The sequence below is a fragment of the Geotrypetes seraphini genome, chromosome 2 (genome assembly GCF_902459505.1).
Source record: "Geotrypetes seraphini chromosome 2, aGeoSer1.1, whole genome shotgun sequence".
Taxonomy (NCBI): Eukaryota; Metazoa; Chordata; class Amphibia; order Gymnophiona; family Dermophiidae; genus Geotrypetes; species Geotrypetes seraphini.
In genome coordinates this window covers 346,413,274-346,438,553 of record NC_047085.1, presented here as the reverse complement: position 1 = coordinate 346,438,553, position 25,280 = coordinate 346,413,274, and the positions used below count along the sequence as shown (strand labels likewise).

The following is a 25,280-nucleotide window of genomic DNA, read 5'->3' as shown; positions in this document are numbered from 1 at the left end:
TTCGGTCTCACCGTTGGCGGGGTTCGGATGGGAGGGAGAGATCGAAGGGTCGGGGGGATGGGAGGGAGTCATATTTTGATGATCAGGCTGCTCCAGAACTATAGGAAATTAATAACAGGATGAGCAACCCTGAGCTCAAGAATCGCCTAACTGTGTGCCTAGCACAGTCCTGCCTGTCAGTGTAGAAAGGAGTGTAACAAGTGTTTTTTGGTGTTTTTTTTTTTTCCATAGCTAGCAGGATTGATTTAAGCACACAATGCCTCCTATCTCCCCAAGAATTTCATTCGTTTTTGAGCTATGGTAGCAAGGTGCTGAGGAGATTACTACCGTGTTTACCCGAAAATAAGACCTAGTGCTTTTTTTGGGCCCAAAATTAATATGACAGTGTCTTATTTTCGGGGAAACACGGTATTATTTTTCTTTCATATTTATGGATTGCAAAATACAAAGGTCAGAACTGAGTGAAACCTTTATGATGGATTTCATGGTACTGCTTCAATGGCAGTCTAAAAAATTACAGCCAAATGTATGGCTAGGAGTAATTTTTAGAAATGCACAAATACATTAACTATAGGGCATAGATGCATGAATGTGTTCTGTGAAGAGGATATTTAGCATTTTAGCCTCTTAACATTTTAGAGAATTAACATGTCTATTGAGCTTCTAGAATCTATGGTATCTAAGTGGGGAGGATTTTCAGCATCATGATTGAATGATTCATGATCTTTGAAAATTCATTCCACTTTTCATGTTTTTACTACTAGGTATTTAACTTTGAAGTAGGACACCAACTGACCTACATTTGTATACTGATCCACACATGGGAACTGTTAAAGTCTTCAGCTAATTCACGCTGGCTTTTACAAAGCTGCAGTATGGGATTTTACCGCAAGCTGGAGAGGTAAATGCTCCGATGCTCATAGAATTCCTACGAACATTGGAGCATGCACCTCACTGACCCACAATAGAACCTCTACCGCAGCTTTGTAAAAGGAGACCTTAGTTTATACACTGCCATATTGTTGGGTTTCTTAGAAGATCTAATAGATATTTCTTCAGTTTTTAAGAAAGTTATTGATCTAATTTCTTTTGGAGTTTTAGCTTAGAGAAAACCAAGAGCACAATTAAGTCTCATCTATGTAAATTGTTCAAGAAAGGGGTATATATTTCTCAGAACGAACACCTTTGTTTTGCTTGAAATTGTTCTACATGAACTTAGTAACAATTTTAAGTTTCACTTAATAGAGAATGTACTACTTGTATGCAGATTTTACCTCCACCCTTCTTCATATTTTGTATTGTTTTGCAAAGATGAAGACTATCTTGCAATTATGTAATGCACACTGGTGCTTGAAAGATAAATTGCTATTTTGAATACAAGAAAGAGAGCAGTTTTTAAGGCATATTCAGTCTTTCTGTAATAAGCACATATCCTGCCTAGAGGGGGTGTTACTTGCTACAAAAGGTGGAATTAGCTTGCTAGGCTGTTGAATTTTAGCTTAGCACATATAAATGAGTATATTCTCTTTGCTAAGCAAGTGATCTTGCCTTTGCTCTTATACTTATAAATCAGTAGCTGGTGTGGTACAAATAAGTACATAAGCATTGCCATATTGAGATAGACTGAAGGTTCATCAAGCCTAGTATCTTGTTACCAACAGTGGTCAGCCTAGGTCCCAAGTACCTAGCTAGATCCCAAATAGTAAAACAGATTTTATGCTGATTATCCCAGAAGTAAGTAGTGGATTTTCCCAAGTCTTTCTTAATAATGGCTTATGGTCTATTTTGGGGGGAATTTATCTAAACCATTTTTAAACTCTGCTAAGCTAACTGCGTTTTTGGTGATGAATTTCAGAGCTTAATTACACATTGAGTGAATAAATATTTTCTCGAATTTGTTTTAAATTTACTATATAATAGCTTCATTGCATAACCCATAGTCCTTGTATTTTTGGAAAGAGTAGACATGTAATTCACATCTATCCATGCTACTTTGCTCAATATTTTATCGACCTCTATAGTATCTCTAGTGCCTGGCCAAAACCCAAGAAGTAGCAATATTCTATGCTACCAATACAGGGCAAGCAGTCTTTCTCAATAACAGACTATGGACTTTTCCTCCAGGAAAACCTTAAAACCAGCTACGCTATCCGCTCTTACCACATCCTCTGGCAACGCGTTCCAGAGCTTAACTATTCTCTGAGTGAAAAAAATTTCCTCCTACTGGTTTTAAAAGTATTTCCCTGTAACTTCATCGAGTGTCCCCTAGTCTTTGTAATTTTTGACGGAGTGAAAAATCGATCCATTCTACTCCACTCAGGTTTTGTAGCCTTCAATCATATCTCCCCTCAGCCGTCTCATTTCCAAGCTGAAGATCCCTAACAATTTTAGTCTTTCCTCATACGAGAGGAGTTCCATCTCCTTTACCATCTTGGTCGCTCTTCTTTGAACCTTTTCTAGCACCACTATATCTTTCATGAGATAAGGAGACCAGAATTGAACGCAATACTCCAGATGAGATCGCACCATGGAGCGATACAAGGGCATTATAACATTCTTAGTCTTGTTAACCATCCCTTTTTTTAATAGTTCCTAGCATCCTGTTTGCTTTTTCGGTTGCCGCCATACATTGGGCAGAAGGTTTCATCGTATTGTCTATAATGATACCCAGATCCTTTTCTTGGCCACTAACCCCCAAGGTGGACCCTAGCATCCGGTAACTGTGATTCAGATTATTCTTCCCAATGTGCATCACTTTGTATTTGTCCACATTTAATTTAACCTTCCGCTTGGATGCTCACTCTTCCAATTTCCTAAGGTCCGCCTGCAATTTTTCACAATCCTCATGCGTTTTAACAACTTTGAACAGTTTAGTGTCATCTGCAAATTTAATCACTTCCCTCGTCGTTCCAATTTCCAGATCATTTATAAATAAGTTTCCACCTTATTACATTGTTAAGAAAACTTTTACAAACAGATGTGTGTTTAATTTCTTTTTAAACTGCTGTAAAGAATGACAGTGGTGCAGATGTTCAGGTAGAGTATTCAACAGTTTGGAATCCATGACCAAGAAGCAACTATGGAGAATTACTGCATGCTGAATATGCCGTAGATCCAGTATCACTACTTTCCTTTCTTCATTTATTCTCAATACTTGCCTTCCTGTGTAAAATTGTATAACATTCTTGAAAAAGATGGAACTTCACAGCATAGGCTCTGAAACACCAATCATAAAACTTTGTCCTGAATTCTTGATTGCACAGGCAACCAGTGACGCTGCTTTAACATGGTGTCACATGTTGGTATAAGCTCAGGCTCCCAATTACCCAAACAGTAGCATCCTAAGCCTCTTCAACTTGAACCACTGAATACACAACTATTCAAAATTTGTGTGTACGAGCTTCAACAGATACTGATATTCATAGCAAGCACATCCCCCCAGTATCATCATTGATTCATGATGTGGAAAGGTTCTTAATACCTCTTCTAAACATTGTTGGATGGAGGAACACAACAGTGTTTGGAAGAGTTGGTGTTAAGGCTTCTTCCACATCCTGAAACAGCTTATCAAAGCATGATCATGATCACATCAATGGGAGAAATCTGTTTTATTAGGTTGCTCAATAAAGATTTATTGGGGAAAAAATATGAGCATACGTGTTGTTCTGTCATATTCATGAGAACAGTTTGCTTAAAATATGTAAACAATACACATTGCTGTGGGCTCAGTAAGTTGGAGCCCCCCTGCTCCCAGTGTGCTTTGCGGTGGGCTGCTGCCCCCCCCCCCCCCCTCCCCTTCTACCTAGGCTGGGAGAAGGATCCATTTTAGTGACACATGCTGTGGAGAAAGTATAGAGAGGGCATTGTTTCCCAATCTGTTTTTTTGACATTTGGATTTGTTAACCTCCTGATTTTGTATTTTGCCAGTCTCTTAGTTCAGTTTAGCTTAGTGAGAGAAGCTGCAAGACAATATTGCCACTTCACAGAAAGGATCTGTGAAAATACATTCCCAGCGTGCCCTGATCTCAAGAGAGCTGGCTGAGTGTGACTTCTGTGAGAGAGAAATCCTTGAGATCATCTAACTATAAGTTCGTTTTATTTCTTTGTTTTAAGTTTTATTAAAGAAATCTGCCTAAGAAATCACAGAGTCCAGCCTGGTAATATTTAGGCTACAAGTTCAAAATGTTTAAGCTGACTGACGAATTATTCAGAGCCAGTGAGAGGTCTTTAACATGTGTACTATTATGGACTAATGATGATACTGTGGGGATGTGCTTGCTACAGATATCAGTATCTGAAGTCCATATACACAAAAATATAGAGATTTGAATGTTGTTGCAGTGGGTGTCAGGTCAAAAGCGCGCCGGGACAAAGGCGCGCGCAGACAATTGAGCGCAGCGCGGAGGCGCACGCCGCAGAAAATTACTGCTTTTACGGCTCCGACGGGGGGGGGGTGAGGGGGGAACCCCCCACTTTACTTAATAGAGATCGCGCCGCGTTGTGGGGGGTGTGGGGGGTTGTAACCCCCCACATTTTACTGAAAGCTTCACTTTTTCCCTGTTTTTAGGGAAAAAGTTAAGTTTACAGTAAAATGTGGAGGGTTACAACCCCCCAAACTCCCCACAACACCGGCGCGATCTCTATTAAGTAAACTGGGGGGGCTCCCCCCCAAAAAAACCCATCGGAGCCCCTAAAAACTGTAATTTTCTTCGGCGCGCGCCTCCGTCTAGCGCTCATTTGTCGGCGCGCGCCTTTGTCTTTCGCGGGGTTGTCTATGAACCGTTGCAGTGTGTACACCCAAATTTTGAATAATTGTGTGTTCAGTGGATCATGTTGAAGGGGCTCAGCGATTATATGAGACAAGCATTAAACTATTGAAGGGTAATACCTATTAACCTAGAAGAGCAGGAGCAAATTCAGTTTGATAATACTTTTGATTCCATTGCAGCACAGAGGTTTCCTGACAGGAGGTGGGGCTTCTCTGCTGTGCCCTTGTAAGCCTCTATGGAGACTTCACCAATTCTGCTACTCTAACCTCCATTCTTTGAATGCTATGAGCTCTGTGCACCAAGTACACACACATTCCCTCTCTCCAAACATGTTACAGTACAAAAGACTGGATAGCTCACATATCTTGCTGCTGGACTGCTGTCTGCATCTTGATATTGGTAATGGAGTAGGAGTGTGTAAAACTGAAGTCCCTTAAGATTGGTAGTCATATGCTAGCAATGTTAATATTTAATTTTTTTTTTTTTAATTTTAATTTTTATCTGTAAGTTTCCCTCACAGACCTAAAAAGGCTGCATTGCTAAGAGCTAATTACTGGCTGGTAGAGCCACTCTAATTAAACCTTTTACGACTACTACTTATCATTTCTATAGCACTACTAGGCATATGCAGTGCTGTATATCAATTTCACCAAAACGTCTGTGTCTCTCTATTATGTTATTTTGAGAAACTCCCTAAATAGCGAACATTAGAGAACTGTTTAAAATTTAAAAACAGTACCCATTATGTTTCTATTTGCATTTCTCAGAATAATAGTTAATTGGCTCTCAGCGGCACCACCGGGGACTCGAAACATTTTCATAGTCCAAGGCTTTACGTGTCAGTTCTTCATCGAACCATTATTACAAAACTTATTTATTTATTTTCTCTTTTTATATTAGACTTTAAAAAGTACTTAGCATTGTGGTTGGGAAGTAGGGATACTAAGCCGACATGTTTTCACCTACAATGGTTGTTTCAAGGTGATAATCCCTGAAAATATAAGATATTCAAATTACACCTTCAAACCACTATACTAAGCAGTATCTTACTATAACTAGATAAGTAGCAATGTTATAAATAATACTTTAAAAAGCTTACCTTCCTGCTTACAGCTACTAATTTTGACCAAAACCATCATTCAAAGATGGTGGCGGAATATTTAGCGCTACTTTAGTATCCTGATGCAGACCAGTCGGTAACGACGTAGTAGTCTTGTATGTCTAAGTATTTAAATCTACTGTATAATCTTGTATGTCCAATTCACTCCATTGTGAATGTTTACTTGTAAACCGTTCTGAGCTACTGGGAGGACGGGATAAAAATCTAAATAAATAAATCTCGCCGGGTTGCAACACATATACAAAACTTTATCCAAAAGACTACAAAGTCTTATTTTTCTTATTTCCTAGACCTATTAGTTCAATGAATTATATTTAAAGACAAAAGAGGACCCCTCCACAACAACTCACATCAAAGTAGACCATTCCAGTTCTAAATTCAGTCCCTTCGGTTGGACAGTATTAAGATGATATATTCATCTTTGCTCCAAATAATTAAGTTTTGCTTCCCAAAATTGGCATGTATTGTTAGTGAGAGAGAAAAGGAGAGTTTGAGATGTATTAGTACAGGGAGCTTCCTGTATGTGTTTTGCTGCCCTGGCTGTCTCCTATTTTACCCCTGAAATTCACTCCCACTTGCAACATGCCAGGACCAGTGACAGTAGCTCAAATTATTAATCCCCAAGCAACAGTTTTGGAAAGGATCCCAGACTAAGGGATACCAAGATAACAAGAATAGCTACAAGTGAGTTCCCTTCTTTCTCTGCCCTCTCCCTCTCATACTACAGGGACCAATTGAGTTGAATTTATGAAACTGCGCAGGACCAATTTTCCTCTGCTTTCAAGTCTTCAACACACACTTCTTCAGGGAGACATCCCATTCGTATCAGAGAAATTCTTCCATCATACACTTACCAAATTGATAGCATGCCCTCCACTAGGTTCATGCCATATATATTTTATTCTAACCCAATTAATACAGCTGCTCAGCCTTCCCATATAGCCTTGGCCTCCCTGTTTTCTTGACTACATTTTAAAATTTTCATGATAGGAGCTCCCTAGGTTATTGCATTGTAACTCAAGACAGTTTTCAAAGCGTGGAAATGGGTGGTTTGACAATTGTGTACTAGGTATATATGTACAGTTATGTACATAAGAGTTGCCATACTGGGACAGACGGAAGGTCCATCATGCTTAGTACCCTGTTTCTAACATTGCCCATTCCGGGTCACAAGTACCTAGCAAGATCCCAAAAGAGTAAAAACCTATAGCCTTTAAATGCATAATTGCACATATATTGGGGAGGCATTCCTGGATGTGGAATTGAGACAGAGTACACGTGTACACATAAACTTGTATTTTTAAACAAGTGCATACTCGTGTCATTTTTCCAACGTGCATTTTCAAAGAAAATTGTTCTTTTGGATGTCATGGTATTGCCTCTATAGCACTCTTTATTTACATCAGTCACTGTTCCCTCTAAGATGAGTGGGAGTCCTCCACCTACTGTCCTGCCAGTGTGGGGTGCTGTTTCACATCACATTTTCAATAGTGATAGATAGGCAAGTTCTGCAAGACTCCAGGGAACATGCCTCTCCCTAGTGATCGAAAACACACCACCCCCTACTGGCAGCAGTGCAGTTGGTGGTCACCCGCTCAGTTTAGAGGGAACAGAGATATTCACAGCCCTTATATTATAAAGTCTGTGGGGAAAAGTGTCCATAGATTTTACGCATACTGGGGGGAAGTCTATAAAATAGATGTTAACATTTGCATGCCTGTTACATGTGTAACTGTTCCGAATACTAGAATATGAGTCAGTATGTTTATATGCCAAATACGTACCTATGTACTATGCTGTAAGTATACATATATCTTACATAGCACCTATTTTAGTTGGGCATGCACATGTGTACGTAAGCAGAGGCACACATTTACTATGCTGACTTATAGAATACTATGTTATACGCATATCACCATTGCTGAGACGTAGTTACACAAGCTCTGCAGATGGTTAAGTGGTTGCATCTATGCATATGCACATATATATATGGTTTTGCTTGTATTCTATATATAGCAGTAGGAGCCTACTTTCACTTCAAGAATAGGTGCCATAGACACATTCTTTATAGACTTATCTCCTTTGGGGATAACTCTGAAAAGGCCACAAAAATTTAAGGCACTAGGATGCTGCATAGTCAGCAAGAATTCTATATGTGCAATTACAGTGGTGCCTCACACAACGAACTTAATTGGTTCCAGGAGCAAGTTTGTTATGTGAAACGTTCGTTATGTGAAACGCGTTTTCCCATAGGAATACATGTAAAAAAAAATAATTCGTTCTGCAGCATAAAATATGCTAAGATGACATAAAAAAGATAAATTTTTTGTTATTATTTTTATTTAGATACATCTAAAAACATACATCTCCCTGTCCTTTTACTTCCACTATCTTCCTATCCCATCTCTATTCCCTTTTGTCCCTCTCCCCATGATCAATCATCTCACCACCTCTCTCTGCCCTCACCCTCAGGGTTCAAGATTGCTTCCACTCTTTTTCCTGTTGTTCTCTCTGCCTGTCACCCTATGATTTAGCATCCCTTCTGCCCTTGTCCAATATTTCCCCTTCTCTCCCTCCCTCTCATCCCCTGCTCCAACATGTGCTTTCAGCGGCCTTCTCCCCCCTTAAGCGTCTTTTCTTCTCCACTCCACCTTTCCTCCCTCCCTGCCTCCACCTTTGTGGCGCTTTTGCACCCGACCGACAACAGGCCCGGCCGACAAACCTCCCTGCCCTGTAGCCGCGAATCTAAATTACCTTCTTACAGCAGCTGGATTATTGAAGCTGCTGTAAGAGGTAATTTAGATTCGCGGCTACAGGGCAGGGAGGTTTGTCGGCCGGGCCTGTTGTCGGTCGATCGGGGGACCTGACCAGCTGTGCACATTCTTCGGGGCGGACCGCCCCCTCCCCCCTCTTTCGTTCGCCATTGCCTTCTTCCTACCTGCCCTGCCGCAGCCGCACACAGCCGACCGGAAGTCTTCCTGATGTCAGCGCTGACGTCGGAGGAAGGGAGGGCTTTGCTTAAGCCCTCCCTCCGACGTCAGCGCTGACATCGGGAAGATTTCCGTTCGGCTGTGTGCTGCGACAGGGCAGGTAAGGAGAAGGAGACTACCCTCGACCAACCCCGCTGCGATCCAACCCCGCAGGAACCCCGGAAGGATGCAGCTCGGGCGACTTCGTTGTGTGAAACGAAGTACGTTATACGGATCACGACATAAAGTTCGTTGTGCGCAGCGTCCGCTGTGCGAGGCAGCCGTTATGCGAGGCACCACTGTACATGTATAAATGTTCATTTATACACCAACATTTAGATGAGTCCACTTATACCAGGTCAATGGCTGACCGTGACAGGCAGTATTCTAGAATATTCGCATGTAAGTGCTGGGTTTCTGATCTACCTATGCCCCTATTACACCCATGCTCTCTTGAGGTATCGCACTAGGTTTTCTGCACTAAGTTCCTAGAATAGTGACTAAGTGAAGCGTACAAGTAACTCCAAATTAGTGCCAATTAACTCTAATTAGATTATTGATTGTTAGTGCCAAATAACAGATAATTTTACCAATGAACTTATATGCATAACCGGCTCAATTTCGCATGCTAAGCTTGAAAATATGCACACAAGATTACAGAATGAAAGGGTTTGTGTCTAGGGGGGAAAATGACCCAAACCTGCATTGCTCAATGATGCATATGTCCAATTTTTTAAATACATTTTTAACCATATTATGTTTAGTTCAAAATGTAGAAATGGTTGATAATGGATCACTGATGATGATAAAACTGGTCAGTTGTTTTTGAAAGAGTTGCTCCTCGTTATAACAAGCACCAAATTGTCCTTTTTCTCAGACTGCAGCCAAGAATATACTGACTCTACGGGCATAGACTTACATGAATTTCTGGTCAATACGTTAAAGAATAATCCCAGGTATGTATCAACATATCCTAATGGTGTGTGGAGGTTCTCACTGAAATGATGGACTTTTCCCACTTGAATCAGGAAAATTGTTTTTCTATTAACAAGCAGGACTGAATTAGTCATACAAGTGAGTGATGTCACCGCAGGTTGCCAGGGCAAAATAGCTCAGTTGGAACACAGAATCCAATAATCTCATCTCCTCGCTTTTGGGTTTCTTCTGCTCTATTGAGCAGATATGAAAACAAAGATCTCAATAAGAGAGGGCATTTTTAAATTATTATTATTTTTTTTTTGAGGGGGGTGTTTGTTCTGTTCAGAAATAAGACTTTTGGTATGTCACATCCATGTCCATAGTATGTAAGAAACTTCCAGAATGCAAACCTTTATCCTGTCTGCCTCCTCTACCTGGGTGTCAGCCATGACCTAGATCACTGTGTCTTTTGCACCTCCATATCCCTTCACTTTCATATGGACCATCTTGTTCGACTCCAGTAATATTGAGACAAATTCAGAGTCACAGATTGACAGCATTAAGAAGGAAAGATTTCTGCACCAGACATCAGCTGGATCTGCTCTTCAGTTAACTTCCCTTTTCCATGAGATCCAGCTATATAGGAACAAAATTTAGTGCTGATTCAACAGCCAAGCTCCTTAGAGGTTCCCAAACTGGAAACACTTTTGTCTCCAGTGGCACGAGACCAAGGTGTCCCAAATTGGGCCCTTAACACAGAAGATACATCACAGGATCTGTTCTGAGGCTTTAGAATAACTTTCTCACTGCAAATAGCCAAGTTGGATACCTCATCGCCTCAGAGAAAATGAATGTGTGGGGCTTCTGGCTGATTTCTTTCCTGCACAGACAACCAATTTGGAATTTTTTTTTTCAGCGCAGACTGCTACCACCACACTCTGCTCTGAGACTCATTCACACAGCATGGTGATCTTATTCAGAATTCATTTGTTGCATGGAGGAATTTCTTCTACAATTTTTTTTTGTGCAAACCACTTCTATTTTTACTAGTTATCACACATTTCTTTTATAACTACTTCGTATTCACCAACATTCTAATCATCTTGAACTCTATCACCAGTTCGCTTGCTGCAGCCAGAAGACCAGCCTTTGCAACAACCATATAGTCATCTGGATCACCCTCTCCTGTTCTTACAGATTATACTTGAGTTGTAGGGAAAACCTACTGTATTGTAAAGGTGGCATGAAGTTGCAGATTTGAAGACCTATAGACACACAGTTAGGAATTGAGATGTACACATCACTTTCTACTGGTATTTTAGAAAAGGATCTGTTGACATAGTCTTTTCTAAAATACATGCAGAAATGGTATTGTATGCACCTGTTACATAGGTAAGAATATACATTTTGCAAGTGTCAGTGAGACCAACATGACAATATACATGTCTGTGTCGACACTTACACATGTATTGTCAGTATTTCAGAACATGCTTGTGTAAGTGCGCCAATTTAGAAACCTACATGTCTATATACATTCAGTTAACAGAGCAGAGAATCACTCAGCAGAATCTTTTTTTTTTGGGGGGGGTGGGGATTAAAGGTCAGCCTCCCCTAATCTCTGCTGTAGAGTTCTACCCAAAACACTTTAAAAACCTACATGTTCCTGAGAGCAGCGGTTAAATCCCAGTGTTCAGAGTAATGAGCATGCATTGCATTTCTCTTCTGAGATGGGGAATACAGTGGTATATTTTGACCTTCGTTCTAGCCAACCACAAGCCATGCTCCTTGATGCATGTACATACTTGTGAGTTGAACTTATAAATCTTGGCTTTCTAAAATTGGGTTATCTGTGTTATACACACATAAATGCCAGTATTTTTACATGTGCAAATAGGACTTCTAAGATAACCACTATAATGTCTGGCATGCATCATCACATTAAAATATTACACAAAACTAAAAAGATCTAATGTTAAAGAAGGAATTTTCAGAAGAGAATCTGTGATATGCAATTTCACTACAGCAAATAAGAGAACTATCTTTTGATTTCATTGGCCTCTTAAGGTTTTCTAAAGACTAAGGCCACTTTTGCTGTAACAGTACATAATATTTTTCACAGATTCCCTTTGTTCTTGCATTCTCTAGTTGTGATTGAGATGACAATAAACTCTCCTAAAGAACCACACCTCTTAGACCATTAAGGCAAGACAAGCTTCCAAGGTCAATGCTGTTGGTCTGCATTGCTGCTTATCAGCTTGTCATGATATACCGTGTTTCCTTGAAAATAAGCCAGTGTCTTATATTAATTTTGGGCCCAAAAAACGCACTAGGTCTTATTTTCAGGATATGTACATGATCATCTCTCCCTTCCTCTCCTTCACCCCAATTCTTTCTCTTTCCTTTCTCTCCTCCACATGTGCAGCATCTTTCCTCCCCTCTTTCCCATTCCCGTACAACAGAACCCTTGCCCAGATTTTATCTGTCCCTCCCATCTCTCGTGCAGCAGGATCCTTGCCCAGCTTCTATCCTTCCCTCCTTCCCATCCCTTATGCAGCAGAACCCTTGAGCAAGCACCCCCCCCCCCACCGTGCAGCTGAACCCCCATCCTTCCCTCCCTCCCATCCGAACTCCGATGACCGCGAGCGAGCCCTACATACCTCCCTAAGCAGCGTCGGGCCAGCAACACTCTAAACAGGCTGCTTTGGCCTTGTCTGCCCATGAATTCACTCTGCTGCGTGAATTCATGGGCGGGCAAGGCTGAAGCACCTGTTTAGAGTGCTGCTGGCCTGAGGCTGCTTAGAGAGTTATGTAGGACTCGCTTGTCATCGGGGTTCGGATGGGAGGGAGGGAAGGATGGGGGTTCGACTGCATAACAGGGCGGGGGAAGCGCTGCTGCCGGCAAATCCCAGGACTAGGGCTTATTTTTGGGGTAGGGCTTATATTAAGACCTACCCCAAAAATTCTGCTAGGTGTTATTTTCGGGGAAACACAATACTTCCAAAAGGTATGGACTTTTCCAGATTCTCACCATAAATGCAGTTTATGTTTGTATTTGTTTGTTATAGATTTCATATACTACCTTTCTGTAGAAAATCAAAGAAGGTTATATATTCATTATAAAAGGAAAGAATAAAATGGAATATATATATATATATATATCTTCCAAATTCTGTGACCATGCCTCCCCCTCCTGCCACATTAAAGTTCTTCATCAAAGGCTGTATTATGGAAAATGGGATTTTTGTCCTTTCTTGAATTTTTGCAACTTGGGCTCTCGCCTCAAAAACTTAGATAAGGAATTCCAAACAGCAAAGTGTCTTGTGCTGTCATATCAAGCCTGCATAGACATAGGGAGGACCAGTCTCTTTGATTTTCAGATCTTGAAGGCTGTAAAGCCAATATAGAATTAACAAAGTTGACAAATTGTGCAGTAGTCCAGAGTAAAAGCTTCATGAGTCAATGCAAGCATCTTAAATTTAACACAATAGGCTACAGTTAAACAGGCAACAAAGGATTCACATGAGCAGATCTACATGCCCCAACAATGACTTTTATAGCCATATTTTGTAATAGTTGGAGGTTAGTATAGAAGGAAGCCTAGGCGACGCATGATAAGTGTATATGAGTGTAGTATATCTCATAACAATGGACGTAGCACTCTAATGTAACAAATGTAAGCAAAACAGGTATGGACTACTAAGGAGACTCATGTGTTGAACCTGAACACCATCTGAAAAGTGGCAGTAGAGTATGTAATCCATATGGAGATGCTTTGGGAACCTCTTCTCTAATGTTATCTGGGACACCAGACTCCATTATAAAATATAAGCATAATGCAGTATCGGTGCACCTAACATTATGCACCCACATTATATTGGCCATATACCTGGCATAAGTGTGGCCACTTAAATACAAAAAGAATGTGTGTGACTTAAAATTATTCTGTAAGTTACAGGTGCAAGCTCATCTCATGTGCATATGCCCCTTTGCATTTGTGCACTAAATTACATGCATCATTGTAGAATAGCCCTTATTTATTTAAAATATTTGTATCATGTAGTATCTCCAGATCTAGTTGGGTTATAACACATACACAATAAAAATGATAAAACAGAAAAAAACTATTTGATATTATTCAACATCTGAGTATGCCACCGAAAACACTTTCAACAATCTTAACTGGGAAGGGCTTCTACAAAAGAATATGCTTTAAGTGATTTTTAAAAGGTCTTAGGTACCCCACTAGTACCTTCACTGGTAGATGTACACATATGTGAATAAATGCATATATACATGTACACGTGCAAGGAGTATGCAAACATGGGTACCTAGATTTTAGAATTGTCTTTATGACGCCTTCAGGAATTTCACATCTCTTGCTTGCCTGGTGGGGAAGTTCACACCAAACTGGTGGATGTCCCATATTCTGGTAACTTCTTATTTGGAGAGAAGGTTAATAACACAGTACAATGATCATTTTAGAAATGCTGTTTGCATTTAACTGTGCATAAACCAGCATTTAGACCTGAATATTAGAAAGTCAAGATATACACTATCAGGTCATGGACCTGAGGGGCCGCCGCGTGAGCAGACTGCTGGGCACGATGGACCTCTGGTCTGACCCGACAGGGGCAATACTTATGTTCTTATGAGAGTATTCATCATTCCAAGGGGTGTTAGCTGTGTGTGTGTGTGTTAGGGGGAGCAAAAAGAGAATATATGTGCATGTCTGCTAACATCAACACTGAGATTTGCACCTGCTCCTGTGGACATTTAAGCTCAAGAAAGGTGATTTGTTTTGTGCAGTACTCAAAAGGCTTAAGGATGGATGCCCACTTAGACCCCCTAATATATTTTACTACCCTTCCCCCCCAAAAAAACCAAAAAGCGATACTAATGAAGGATTTTGGGCTCTGCGGCAGTGTGTACATGTGTATATTTCTGAAATAGCTGATACACGTGTTTGTTTTAGCACATATACAGTACTTCTATGGCAGGAGTAGGGAACTCCAGTCTTCGAGAGCCGTATTCCAGTCGGGTTTTCAGGATTTCCCCAATGAATATGCATTGAAAGCAGTACATTCAAATAGATCTCGTGCATATTCATTGGGGAAATCCTGAAAACCCGACTGGAATACGGCTCTCGAGGACCGGAGTTCCCTACCCCTGTTCTATGGTATGACATACTCACTGGACCCCACCTACCCTTCAAACTTATCGCCCCATCCCCCTCCTCCCCTTCTTATCTAAGCTACTTGAATGTGCTGATCACTACCGTTACCTAGACTTTCTGTCATCCCTAGCTATTCTTGAGCTATTCCAAATCAGCATTTTGCCTCCTGCACTCCATGGAAACTGCCTTTCCTAAAGTCTCCAGTGACCTGTTCTGGACCAAATCCAAAGGCCTCTTTTTCTATCCTCATCCTTCTTGATCTATTTGCTGCTTTTGACACTGTAGACCACCGTCTTCTCCTTAATATGCTGTCCTCACTTGGGTTTCAGGGCTCCATTCTTTCTTGGTTCTCTTCTTATCTCTCACATTGCACCTTTAGTGCTCACTGCTATCTTGCTATCAATTGGGCCAGGGCTCTGTCATAGGACCTCTTTTTTTCTCCATGTATACTCATTCCCTTGATGCTCTGATCTCCACCCATTGTTTTCAATATCATCTCTAGTATGCTGACGACTCCCAGCTCTACCTCTCTACATAAGAAATCTCTGCAGGAATCCAAGCTCAGGTTTCAGCCTGCTTGTCTGACATTGCTGCCTGGATGTCTTGCCACCTCTTGAAATTGAACATGGCTAAGAGTGAGCTACTTATCCTTTCGCCCAAACCTACCTCTCCTCTCCCTACACTTTCTATCTCAGTAGATAACACTGTCATCCTTCCTGTTTGTCAACTCGCAACCTTGGGGGTCATCTTTGACTCCTCTCTCTCTTCTGCACAAATCCACCAGACCACCAAAACATGCTCTTTCTTTCTCTATAATATTGCCAAATTCTGACCTATCTTCTCTGAGCACACTACCAAAATCCTTATCCACACCCTTCTCACCTCTCGCCTAGACTACTGCAACCTGCTTCTCACTGATCTCTCGTTTAACCACCTCTCTCCCCTTCAATCTGTTCAAAGTGCTGCTGCACGACTTATATTCTGCCAGTCATTATGCTCACATCATCACCACCCCACATTCATTTCATTGGTTCCCTATCCGTTTCCGCATATAATTCAAACTCCTCTTATTGACCTAAAAGTGCATTCACTCTGTAGTTCCTTAATATCTCTCCCTTATCTCTCCCTATACTCCTCCACAGGAACAACATTCATTGGGCAAGCCTCCTCCACTGCCCTTCGCCTCCACTTCTAACTCCAGACTAGAGAATGACACGGGGACAAATTTGTCCCTGTTCCCGCAGGAACTCAATTTCTCCGTCCCATCCCCACGAATTTTGTCTCTGTCCCTGCCTCATTCCTGTAACCTCTGCCTTAACCGCATAAGCCTCAAACACTTATGATTTTAAAGTGTTTGAGGCTTGTGCAGATGAGACCAGAGTTTGCAGGAATGGGGCAGGGACAGGAAAAAAACTCATGGGGACAGGACAGGAAAATTAGTTTTTTTTGGGGACAGGGAAAATTTATCCCCGTGTCATTCTCTACACCATATGCCTGGAAATACTGCCTGAATCAATACATCAAGCCTCGTCCCTGGCACTATTCAAGTCCATACTAAAAGCCCATTTTTTTTTCAAGGTTGCTTTTAACTCATAACCCTCCTCATCCTAAAGCGCTCAGTATGGCCTCCTTGTGACCCTGGGCAGGTCAGTTGATACTCCATTGCCCCAGGTAAAAATCTTAGATTGTAAGCCCGGTAGGGACAGAGATTGTACCTGCATATAATGTATACAGTGCTGTGTATGCCTAGTAGCGCTATAGAAATGTTAATAATAATAATAGTAGTGAAATTACTAAAATACTACAAAAGATGAAGTGGGGAATTATAAATACAACGCTGAAAAATCTCCACTTATATTAAGCTGATAGTCTACTCAAACGGAAGAAAAGCCTCAGGTTTTATTGGCAGAGCCCAAGCTCAAACCACACCTTGCTTAGATTGGTGAGGTCATGAGCACAACGCTGTCACTCTGTGAAAATCTAAGCAAGGTCATAATAGCCTTGAAGAAACGGCTTAGTGCCGTGAAATGTCGGCAATATATCAGACTGCTTTAAATAATCACAGTTGTTTCAGTTGCACAAAAATCTCTGTCCTCAACTATTTTTAAACCTTAGCAGTGGATTGTCACTCTATGGAAGTTTTTTCGCCAATGATGTGGTGGTGGTTTGAGCTTAGGCTCTGCCAATAAAACCTTAGGCTTTTCTTCCATTTGAGTAGACTCTCAGCTTTATATAAGTGGAGTTTTTTTTTTTTTTTTTTGCAGCATTATAATAATAATAGTAGTACATACTATTTTAGTTTGATATATTGTAAACCGCTTAGGTCAGTAAAATGCAGGAGCGGTATATCAAATCTTAAATAAACATAAACATACTGACATATATGTAAATGTTCTGGCACATACATGAGTATATTGCCATGTTGACCCTGTTGATCATACGCAAACACATTCATTTCTGCATGTATTTGATAACAGGCTCTATCTCCGAGAATTCTGTTCTAAAATACTAGCAGAACTTCAAAGCTCTCTAAAATGTACTGCAGCATGCCATCAAAACCCACAGATTAACATTATAGCACTTAATGTGCTTCAGTCAACATTTTCAAGACGTAACATGTCCTGTATTTCCCAGTATCACCAAAATTGTATTTATTATCTTGAAAGAGACAGTTTTTTCCATTTCAGAGACGGCTCTTTGTTTGGCTGTGACAGTGGGACAAGGACAGGGGCAGCCAAAATATGCTGCCCCTGCTCAACAGAAACTTTATTTTGACTTGAACCCCCATCACAGCTGGGAGTTTCTTGAAAACCTAGACTCTGTCTTGCCTCTAGGAACACTGGAAGGAAATTGCAGTGGATTCCTGAGACATCAGTATAGTCTGGAGAGGCTGCCGGCTGAGGTTCCTTATGCAAGCACCCAGCTGACCATTAGGAGAACCACTTGTGATGAAACTGTTTGTAAAGATTATAGATAACTAAAGCTACCGTTCGAACCAATGGAGTGCAGTCCAGCTGACTTACTCATCTCACTTGCCTCTTTCTAGTGGCAATTACTTCAGCTGGAAGAATAACTGAAATTCAAGCTCTCAATTACCTAACTCATCCCAAGCTGTTATCAAAAGTGGTGATGCATTTTCATGTCAATCAGGGAATATTACTTCCTACTTTTATGCCTGGAGCCGCACTTACTACCTCAAAGACCTAATCCATCAGAAAGATATGCAGCTGTGTCCTCCAACACCAGTAACTAGTTGGCTGGCTAACATGCATCAAATTCTATTGTAAACACATTGGTGCTCCTTCCACCTCTAACGGAAAATCTCATCAAAGCAGAGCCCCTGTAGCTCTTCTGAAATCTGCTTAACTGGATACCATTCGTAAAGCCACGTGATCCTCACTTCATATGTTTACATCATATTACTGCTTGGACCGGTCTACAATAAGACATGCTGCATATAATCAATTTGTGCTGATGATGTACTATAGCAGCTCCTGTGCTTTTCTTCCTTATGTACAGGCTGCATCTGGTCAGTGAACAATAAATGGAAAGCTGAGCAGCCCTGAGCTCGGGAGTCAGCTGCCTGTCAACAGAAAATCATTGTTGCTCACATAGACAGTAGCATTGATCAAGCACGCAATCCAACCAGTTCTCTGACAGCTTCATTCATTGCTGAGCTATGAAACTAACTGAGATGCTGAAGAGACTGCTACATTCTGTGCAAAATGTTCCAGCAACATACGGTTGACATAACCTGCTTGTGTGCCTGATCAATCCTGCTCTGAAAAACACCCTGTTACAGGTGAGCATGGATGTCTTATCTGCATCTAGTATGTGAATCATGGCGCACAATCACCATCTGATAGTAGAATGAGGAGATGCAGCTGAGGTCTGTGTAACATATAGGTAAATCTAGGTAGAATATAAGTGTGATATATCCCTGCTGCTATATGTTGAAGCCTGTAAACCTGCATGACCTTAATGGTATATTTTTCAATTTTAGCATTCTCACTGTCAGAAAATTTTACAGGGATCAAAGACTGATTTCTTTTTGAGAGAAAACTGAGAGTCCAGATGGAATATAATACAAAAATGTGTGTGCTTATTTTACAGGGATCGAATGATATTGCTGAAGATGGAACAAGAAATCATCGAGTTTATTAGTGACAACAAGTAAGCAGCTTTTTTTTTTTTTAACTGCAATAAAAAGGAATGTTCACAAATGTGTGGATTGCGTATGCTGTGCATCACCACATGAACTGTGCCTACTCTAGTGTACTGTCATTTGCATGAAGAGGTTTTACATCAGTCACGAGAAAGAGTAAACAAGGAAACAGAAGAGAGCAATACCGGCATACTGCTTCTCCTTCCCCATGAGGACATCAAATTCACTTCAAAGAGGCTTACCAAAGTGAATGTAGAGGCTAATTTTAGTAATTACCTTATTACCTAGGGAAATGGTAGTGCCCTCACTGGAAAGAATGTATTTTTAAATTAATCCTCTGATATTTCTCAAATAGCATAGGTGGCAACTAGGACCCCCTTGACTACCTCCCTCTCCTTCCCTTGCTCCTGTTTCTAATCTAATATTTGTGAGTCGCACAAACCTAAACAGGCTCTAGGTGACTTGAAGAAGGAAGAGGGTAGAAAGGGCAAAGAGGGGTAAGTAAGGAAGAAAGAGGGGAGAAAAGAGGAAAAAAACCTAATCGTACTAAGCAAGAGAACAGGTGCCTATGGCGATCTTGTAAATTTAATTGTCAAAGAGTAGAGTTTTCAGTTTCTTCCGGAATTGAGTGTGGCTGGCTTCTGCTCTTACTGTCTCTATAAGATTATTCCAGATTTTGACTCCTAGGAAGGTGAACATGGATTGGAAAATTCTTCTGTACTTGAAATTTTTCATTGAGGGGCGGTTCAATTGAATCCTGTTAAGTAGTCTGCGAGAAGCAGACCATTCATCAGATAGGAGTTTGATGAGAGGGGCGGCTAAGTTTCAGTAGATTATGTGATGTATGATGCAGGATGTTTTGAATTTTATTTGGGATGAGATGGGTAACCAGTGGAGTTGTTTGAGGTATGGTGAGGTAGAGTCATAATTTTTCAGATCGAAAATGAGTCTTACTGCAGTATTTTGAATAAGCTGCATTTTGTGGATAAGTGTTGATTCCCAAATAGGTGTAGTTACAGTAATCCAGTTGGGACATTATCATTATCTGGACAATGAAGGCAAAATGATGGTGATGGAAGTATGGCCTGATGAGTCTTAATTGTTTCATGGTAAAGTGAGTTTTCCTTCGAAAATGAAATACTTGAAGTTCCATGCTTAATGTAGAGTCCAGAATGCAGCCTAGAATTTTAGAGGTTTTATCTACTGTGAGTGTGCTTCCAGATTGGAGTGTGATGCTTGTTGATGCTGTTTGTTGGACACTGTGGAAGTAAAGGACTTTGCTTTTGGAGGCATTTAGCTTTAGTTTTTGAGTTGTTGCCCAGGTTTGGATTTTTTTCTATGTCATTCTTTCTGTCTGTCTCTCCCTGGCCCCTGTCTGTCTATCTTTATTTCTAACTCTATCCTCTTCATTCAATCCTGCATGTGCCCTTTTTTCTTTCTCTTCCCCACTTCCTTCCAACATCTGCTCCCCCTGTCCCTCATACTTCCATTCAGTGTCTGTCTCCCTCTTTCTACTGTTTACCCTCTGTCTTGCCCCTTCCATTCACTGCCCTCTCTTCTCTTTCCATCCAGTGTCCGTCCTCTCTCTCTCTCTCTCTCTCTCTCTCTCTCTCTCTCTGTTCCATATGGCATTTCCTCCTTCCTTTCCCCCTTCCTTTTCCCTTGGTCTGGCATACATTCCTCCTTCCCTCCATGCCCTGCCATCTCTTCTTCCCTCCAAGCCATTCTCTCCCCCTCTGTTCCCTTTCCTCCTTGAACTTCATTGGGCAGCAGCAGCAGCATTCACAATTCATTGCTGTTGCTGGCTTCAGGTCTTCCTCTCTGTCGGGTCGTCTTCCTGAAACAGAAAGTAGGCAGGACCCGCCAGAGAGGAAGGCCTGAAGCCGGCAACAGCAGCGAATTGTAAACGCTGCTGCTGCCCGAAGAAGCCAGGCCTTGAAAAACCTGAGGCAGACTGCTTCTCTTCCCTCCCAGCCCAACCCCCGCTGACTCGGCTCCCTTACCCTGCGTCGCGGAAGCGTGAAGACTGAAGGCCGGCAATTGGGGTGGCGAGGACGCGGCTCATGAGACTGTGAGGTGTTGGCATGCAGCGGCGCTCCACGAAGCCCTCCTCCCGGCAGCCGCCACCAGCACCAATCGGGACCAAGCTTGCCTGCGCTTCCTCCAGACTGGTTGGTGAGTGAGGGCGGGAGGAGGGAAGTGGCTAGAGTGATCCCTGCCTCTGCGTTCTAAAATGGAACGCGCTACGGATCAGAAATCACAGCGGCAGGGATCATGAAATTTCAAGAGCGCATGCGCGCTCTAGAGTTTTATTATATAGGATGGAAGCATTCCATTTCATACCCCAAACTTCACTCAGCAATTCGTCCCATCCCCCATGGCACAGATATACCATTACCCAAGTCCCCTGCTACCTTGGAAGAGATACCTAGCTCCGATGAAGGTGAAGTCATACCTGAACCAGATGATGAATCAAGTTCTTACTTTGAAGATGATACAAGACCAAAATTGTTTTCTCGGGAGGAGATGAATGATTTGGTAAGAGACTTGAATCTTCCCAAAGATGCCGCTGAGTTACTCGGATCAAGGCTGAAAAGCAGGAATTTATTGTTGCCAGGAGTGTCATCTTCATGGTTCAGACATCGTGAAATGGAGTTCGTTCTTTACTTCGCCCAGGAAGACAAGTTGGTTTATTGCATCGATGTCGAAGGTCAGATGGGTCAATTTAAAATCCAATATGATTCAAAGCAATGGCGTCTTACAGATTCTTCAAAAAGAAGTCTCAAAGCAGTTTTACTCCACAACAGTGGTTTTTACACTTCCATACCTGTAGGTTATTCCGTACACTTGAAGGAAACCTACGAGAACTTGGAATTGGTTCTTTGTAAACTTAAATATGAAGACCATGGTTGACAAGTGTGTGGGGACTTGAAGGTCTTGTGCATGCTGCTCGGGCAACAAGCTGGGTATACCAAATACCCTTGTTTTCTGTGTCTATGGGATAGTCGAGACCGACAAAATCACTGGACTAAGAAGAATTGGCAGCCGAGGGTGCTAACAATCGGTGAAAAAAATGTCCTCCGAGAAACTTTGGTACCTTTCCATAAAGTTCTTCTACCACCTCTCCACATAAAATTGGGACTGATGAAGCAATTTGTAAAATCACTTCCAAGAGATGGAGAATGCTTCAAATACTTGATCACCAAGTTTCCAGGCCTGTTGGAGGCAAAATTGAAAGAAGGTGTGTTCGTCTCACCAGACATTAGAAGGCTGATAGTTGATCACGAGTTTGTCAATACCATGACAGATCCTCAAAAAGAAGGGTGGATTGCTCTGGCATCTTCTCTCCTTCCTTTCTCTCTAGTCTAGCATCTGTCTCCTTAATTTCCCTTCCCTCCCTCCATGCCCTGGCATCTTTCTGCTCTCCTTTTCTATCTCTCCCTCCCCCCTCCATTATCTGGTATTTTCTCTCCTTCCTTGCCCCTGGTCTGGCATCTGTTTCCTTCCCTTTTCTCTCCTTCCATGATCTGGTTTCTCTTTTCCTTCCCTTCTCTCGGAAGCCCATGGCATTTACTGTGCTTCTGCTGCTGCCTCCGTGTTTGGAAGCCAGGCTGGAGGTTAAGGGCAGCATCACCCCACATATTACAATGTCCGGTTTGGACCTCTCAGACTTGCCGGCTAATGGCCAAGCAATATAGATGCATTACAATATTTTTTGTTTTATTTTTAATCCCTACTTGGCCTGCCTCCTGGAGAAGCCCCAGTGAAGGAACGGGACGCAGCCGCTTGCCTTCTCTGGCTCTGGGGATGCTGGAGTGGGAGAGGGTGACAGAAAAATATGTGGGGAGAACGGCACTCACCCATTTATGTTCGGCGGTGCTCTCCTCGGGGGCGGACACGAGCGGAAACTTTCCACAGGGAGGGAAGGTGACGCTCAGAGCATGGCTGCCGCATCATGCCCCTGCTCCTTCGGCAGTCCAGATACTTGCCACTGTGGCTGCGCGGGACGCGGCTGCAGTTGCAGCCAGCTACCAAGAGTGTTGCGCCCCAAGGCTGGAGTTTGCAAGGTGCGTCATTCCTGTTTGGGAGCATGCGGTGTTAGAGGAACTGAACCCGGGGAGGGAGGGGGGGGCTCTAACACTGCACGCACCGGCTTCCCTTCTCTTCGAAACAGGAATGAAATAACTTCCTGTTTTGGAGAAGGGAAGCTAGCACACGCAGTGTTAGAGCCCCACAGCCTGAGTTCAGTTTGCTTGTGGGCAAGAGGGCAGTGAGTGAGTGGAAGGGAGGGAAGCTGCCTTCACCAGGCAGTCAGGGAGTGGAAGGCTGATCAGCCGGTAGATTTTGAAGGCAATGCGAGTCTATCATGGATTCTGGAGTGGGCTCCGCGATTGACTCACTTTGCCTTGGCGATCTACCGGTCGATTACGATCGACCTAATGGGCACTGCCCTAGAGGAAAGGAGGGACATGGGAGATATGATTCAGATGTTCAAATACTTGAAAGGTATTAATGTAGAACAAAGGCTTTTCCAGAGAAAGGAAAATGGTAAAACCAGAGGGCATAATCTGAGGTTGAGGGATGGCAGGCCTCAAGAGTAATGTTAGGAAGTTCTTCTTTACGGAGAGGGTTGATGATGCCTGGAATACGCTCCCGAGGAAGGTGGTGGAGAGGAAAACGGTGACAGAGTTCAATAAAGTGTGGGATGAACACAGAGGATCCCCTAATCAGAAAATAATGGTATATATTGAAGAACTAAGACCAGTACTGGGCAGACTTGCGCGGTCTGCGTCACATATATGTCCATTCAGTTGAGGATGGGCTGGGATGATTTAGATGAACTGGAGTGAGCTTGATGGAGACTCCAGTAAATGCACAATACCGGGCAGAGCACTGGGTTTCTGGCCCAGAAATATCTAAGAAAAAGAACAATGTAAATTAAATTATAGAGTGTATGTTTGGACAAACTAGATGGGCTATTCGGGTCTTTACATGCCGTCATTTACTATATTACTAAGTACCCAAAATTTACTATACCTCCATAAAGATGACACTGTAGGCATAAGGGCTATTGTTGTAGTATACAGGTAGGTACAGTAGGTTTTGAGTGGGTTTTGGAGGACTCACCATACAATATAAGCAGGTTATAGTGAAATGTGTACCTGGGACTTTTTAATGTGATATTCACTGTGGTATCCTGTAGAGTGCCCCTATGCTCAGCTGTGGTCAGCTATCTGTGGCCAGTTTGCTAAGAATGCTGGCTGCTTGAGAGGCCCAATACCAGGGGCCACTGGAAAGTTCTCAGCCCAACCAAGAAAAGAATGATAAGGAGCCATGAACTTATGAGTTATTCCACACTTATCGTGACACTTTGTTTCGATGATATGAAACGAAACACAAGTGTCAAGAAAAGTGTGGAATAACTCGTAATTTTCATGGCTTCTTATCATTCTTTTCTTGGTTAGGCTGAGAACTTTTCAGCAGTCAACAGTAGCTTGTTTTAATGCATTTTTCATCTGGACGTCTTTGTATTTGAAAACGGCCAAAAAAGATAGACGCACTAAGGAGCTGATTCTGTATAGGATGCAGGCCTAAGAAGCAGCTGAGAATTGCACACCTGAGTCCTATTCAGAATTGCATCTGTCTTTAAAAACAGACGTCTTACTCTCTCTCCCCCCCCCCCTCGATTCTCTAACTGGTGCCCATGTCACCGGTGCCGGTTATAGAATCACTCCTGCTTGATCAAGGGATCCCTGCCATCAGCTAATTGCAGCAAGGGAATCCCAAATCAGCTGAAATGGCAGCATCAGGCAGTCCTGCCGACTCAGCTGATAAGGGGGAAAATACCCTCCAACATGTACCATGAAATCGGCAGGAGGGATGCCCACTCCCCTCCTGCCGCTGACCCCCTGAAGTAGCAACACCCCCCTGGACTCCCCCCTCCTCCAGTTGAATACTGTCAGGAGGGATGCCGAATCCCTCCTGCTGACACCTCTCTCGGAACCCCCAAACATTAAGCCTCCCGACACCCTCCAAACCTCTAGACCTCCCACTCTGTACAACTAAAACCCCCCTGACCTCCCCCCATGCCGCACTGCATTGTCCACTCTCCAATATTCTATTACTATGCTTGATTTTAAAGGTCTGTAAGTTCATTTTTTTATTT

General features: G+C 42.3%; 1 protein-coding gene across 12 annotated transcripts in view; it reads left to right on the top strand.

The window, feature by feature from the left end:
- ARPP21 (cAMP regulated phosphoprotein 21) overlaps positions 1 to 25,280 on the top strand; it is a 643,283-nt gene that overhangs the window by 212,708 nt on the left and 405,295 nt on the right. For 11 of the 12 annotated variants that reach the window (XM_033930334.1, XM_033930335.1, XM_033930337.1 and 8 more), the window contains 2 exons: positions 9,736 to 9,814; positions 19,063 to 19,122. The exons of the other annotated variant lie outside the window; for it this stretch is intronic. In XM_033930334.1, the coding sequence (XP_033786225.1) occupies positions 9,736 to 9,814; positions 19,063 to 19,122 (139 nt within the window). The remainder of the gene's footprint in view (positions 1 to 9,735; positions 9,815 to 19,062; positions 19,123 to 25,280) is intronic. 12 annotated transcript variants of the gene reach the window in all.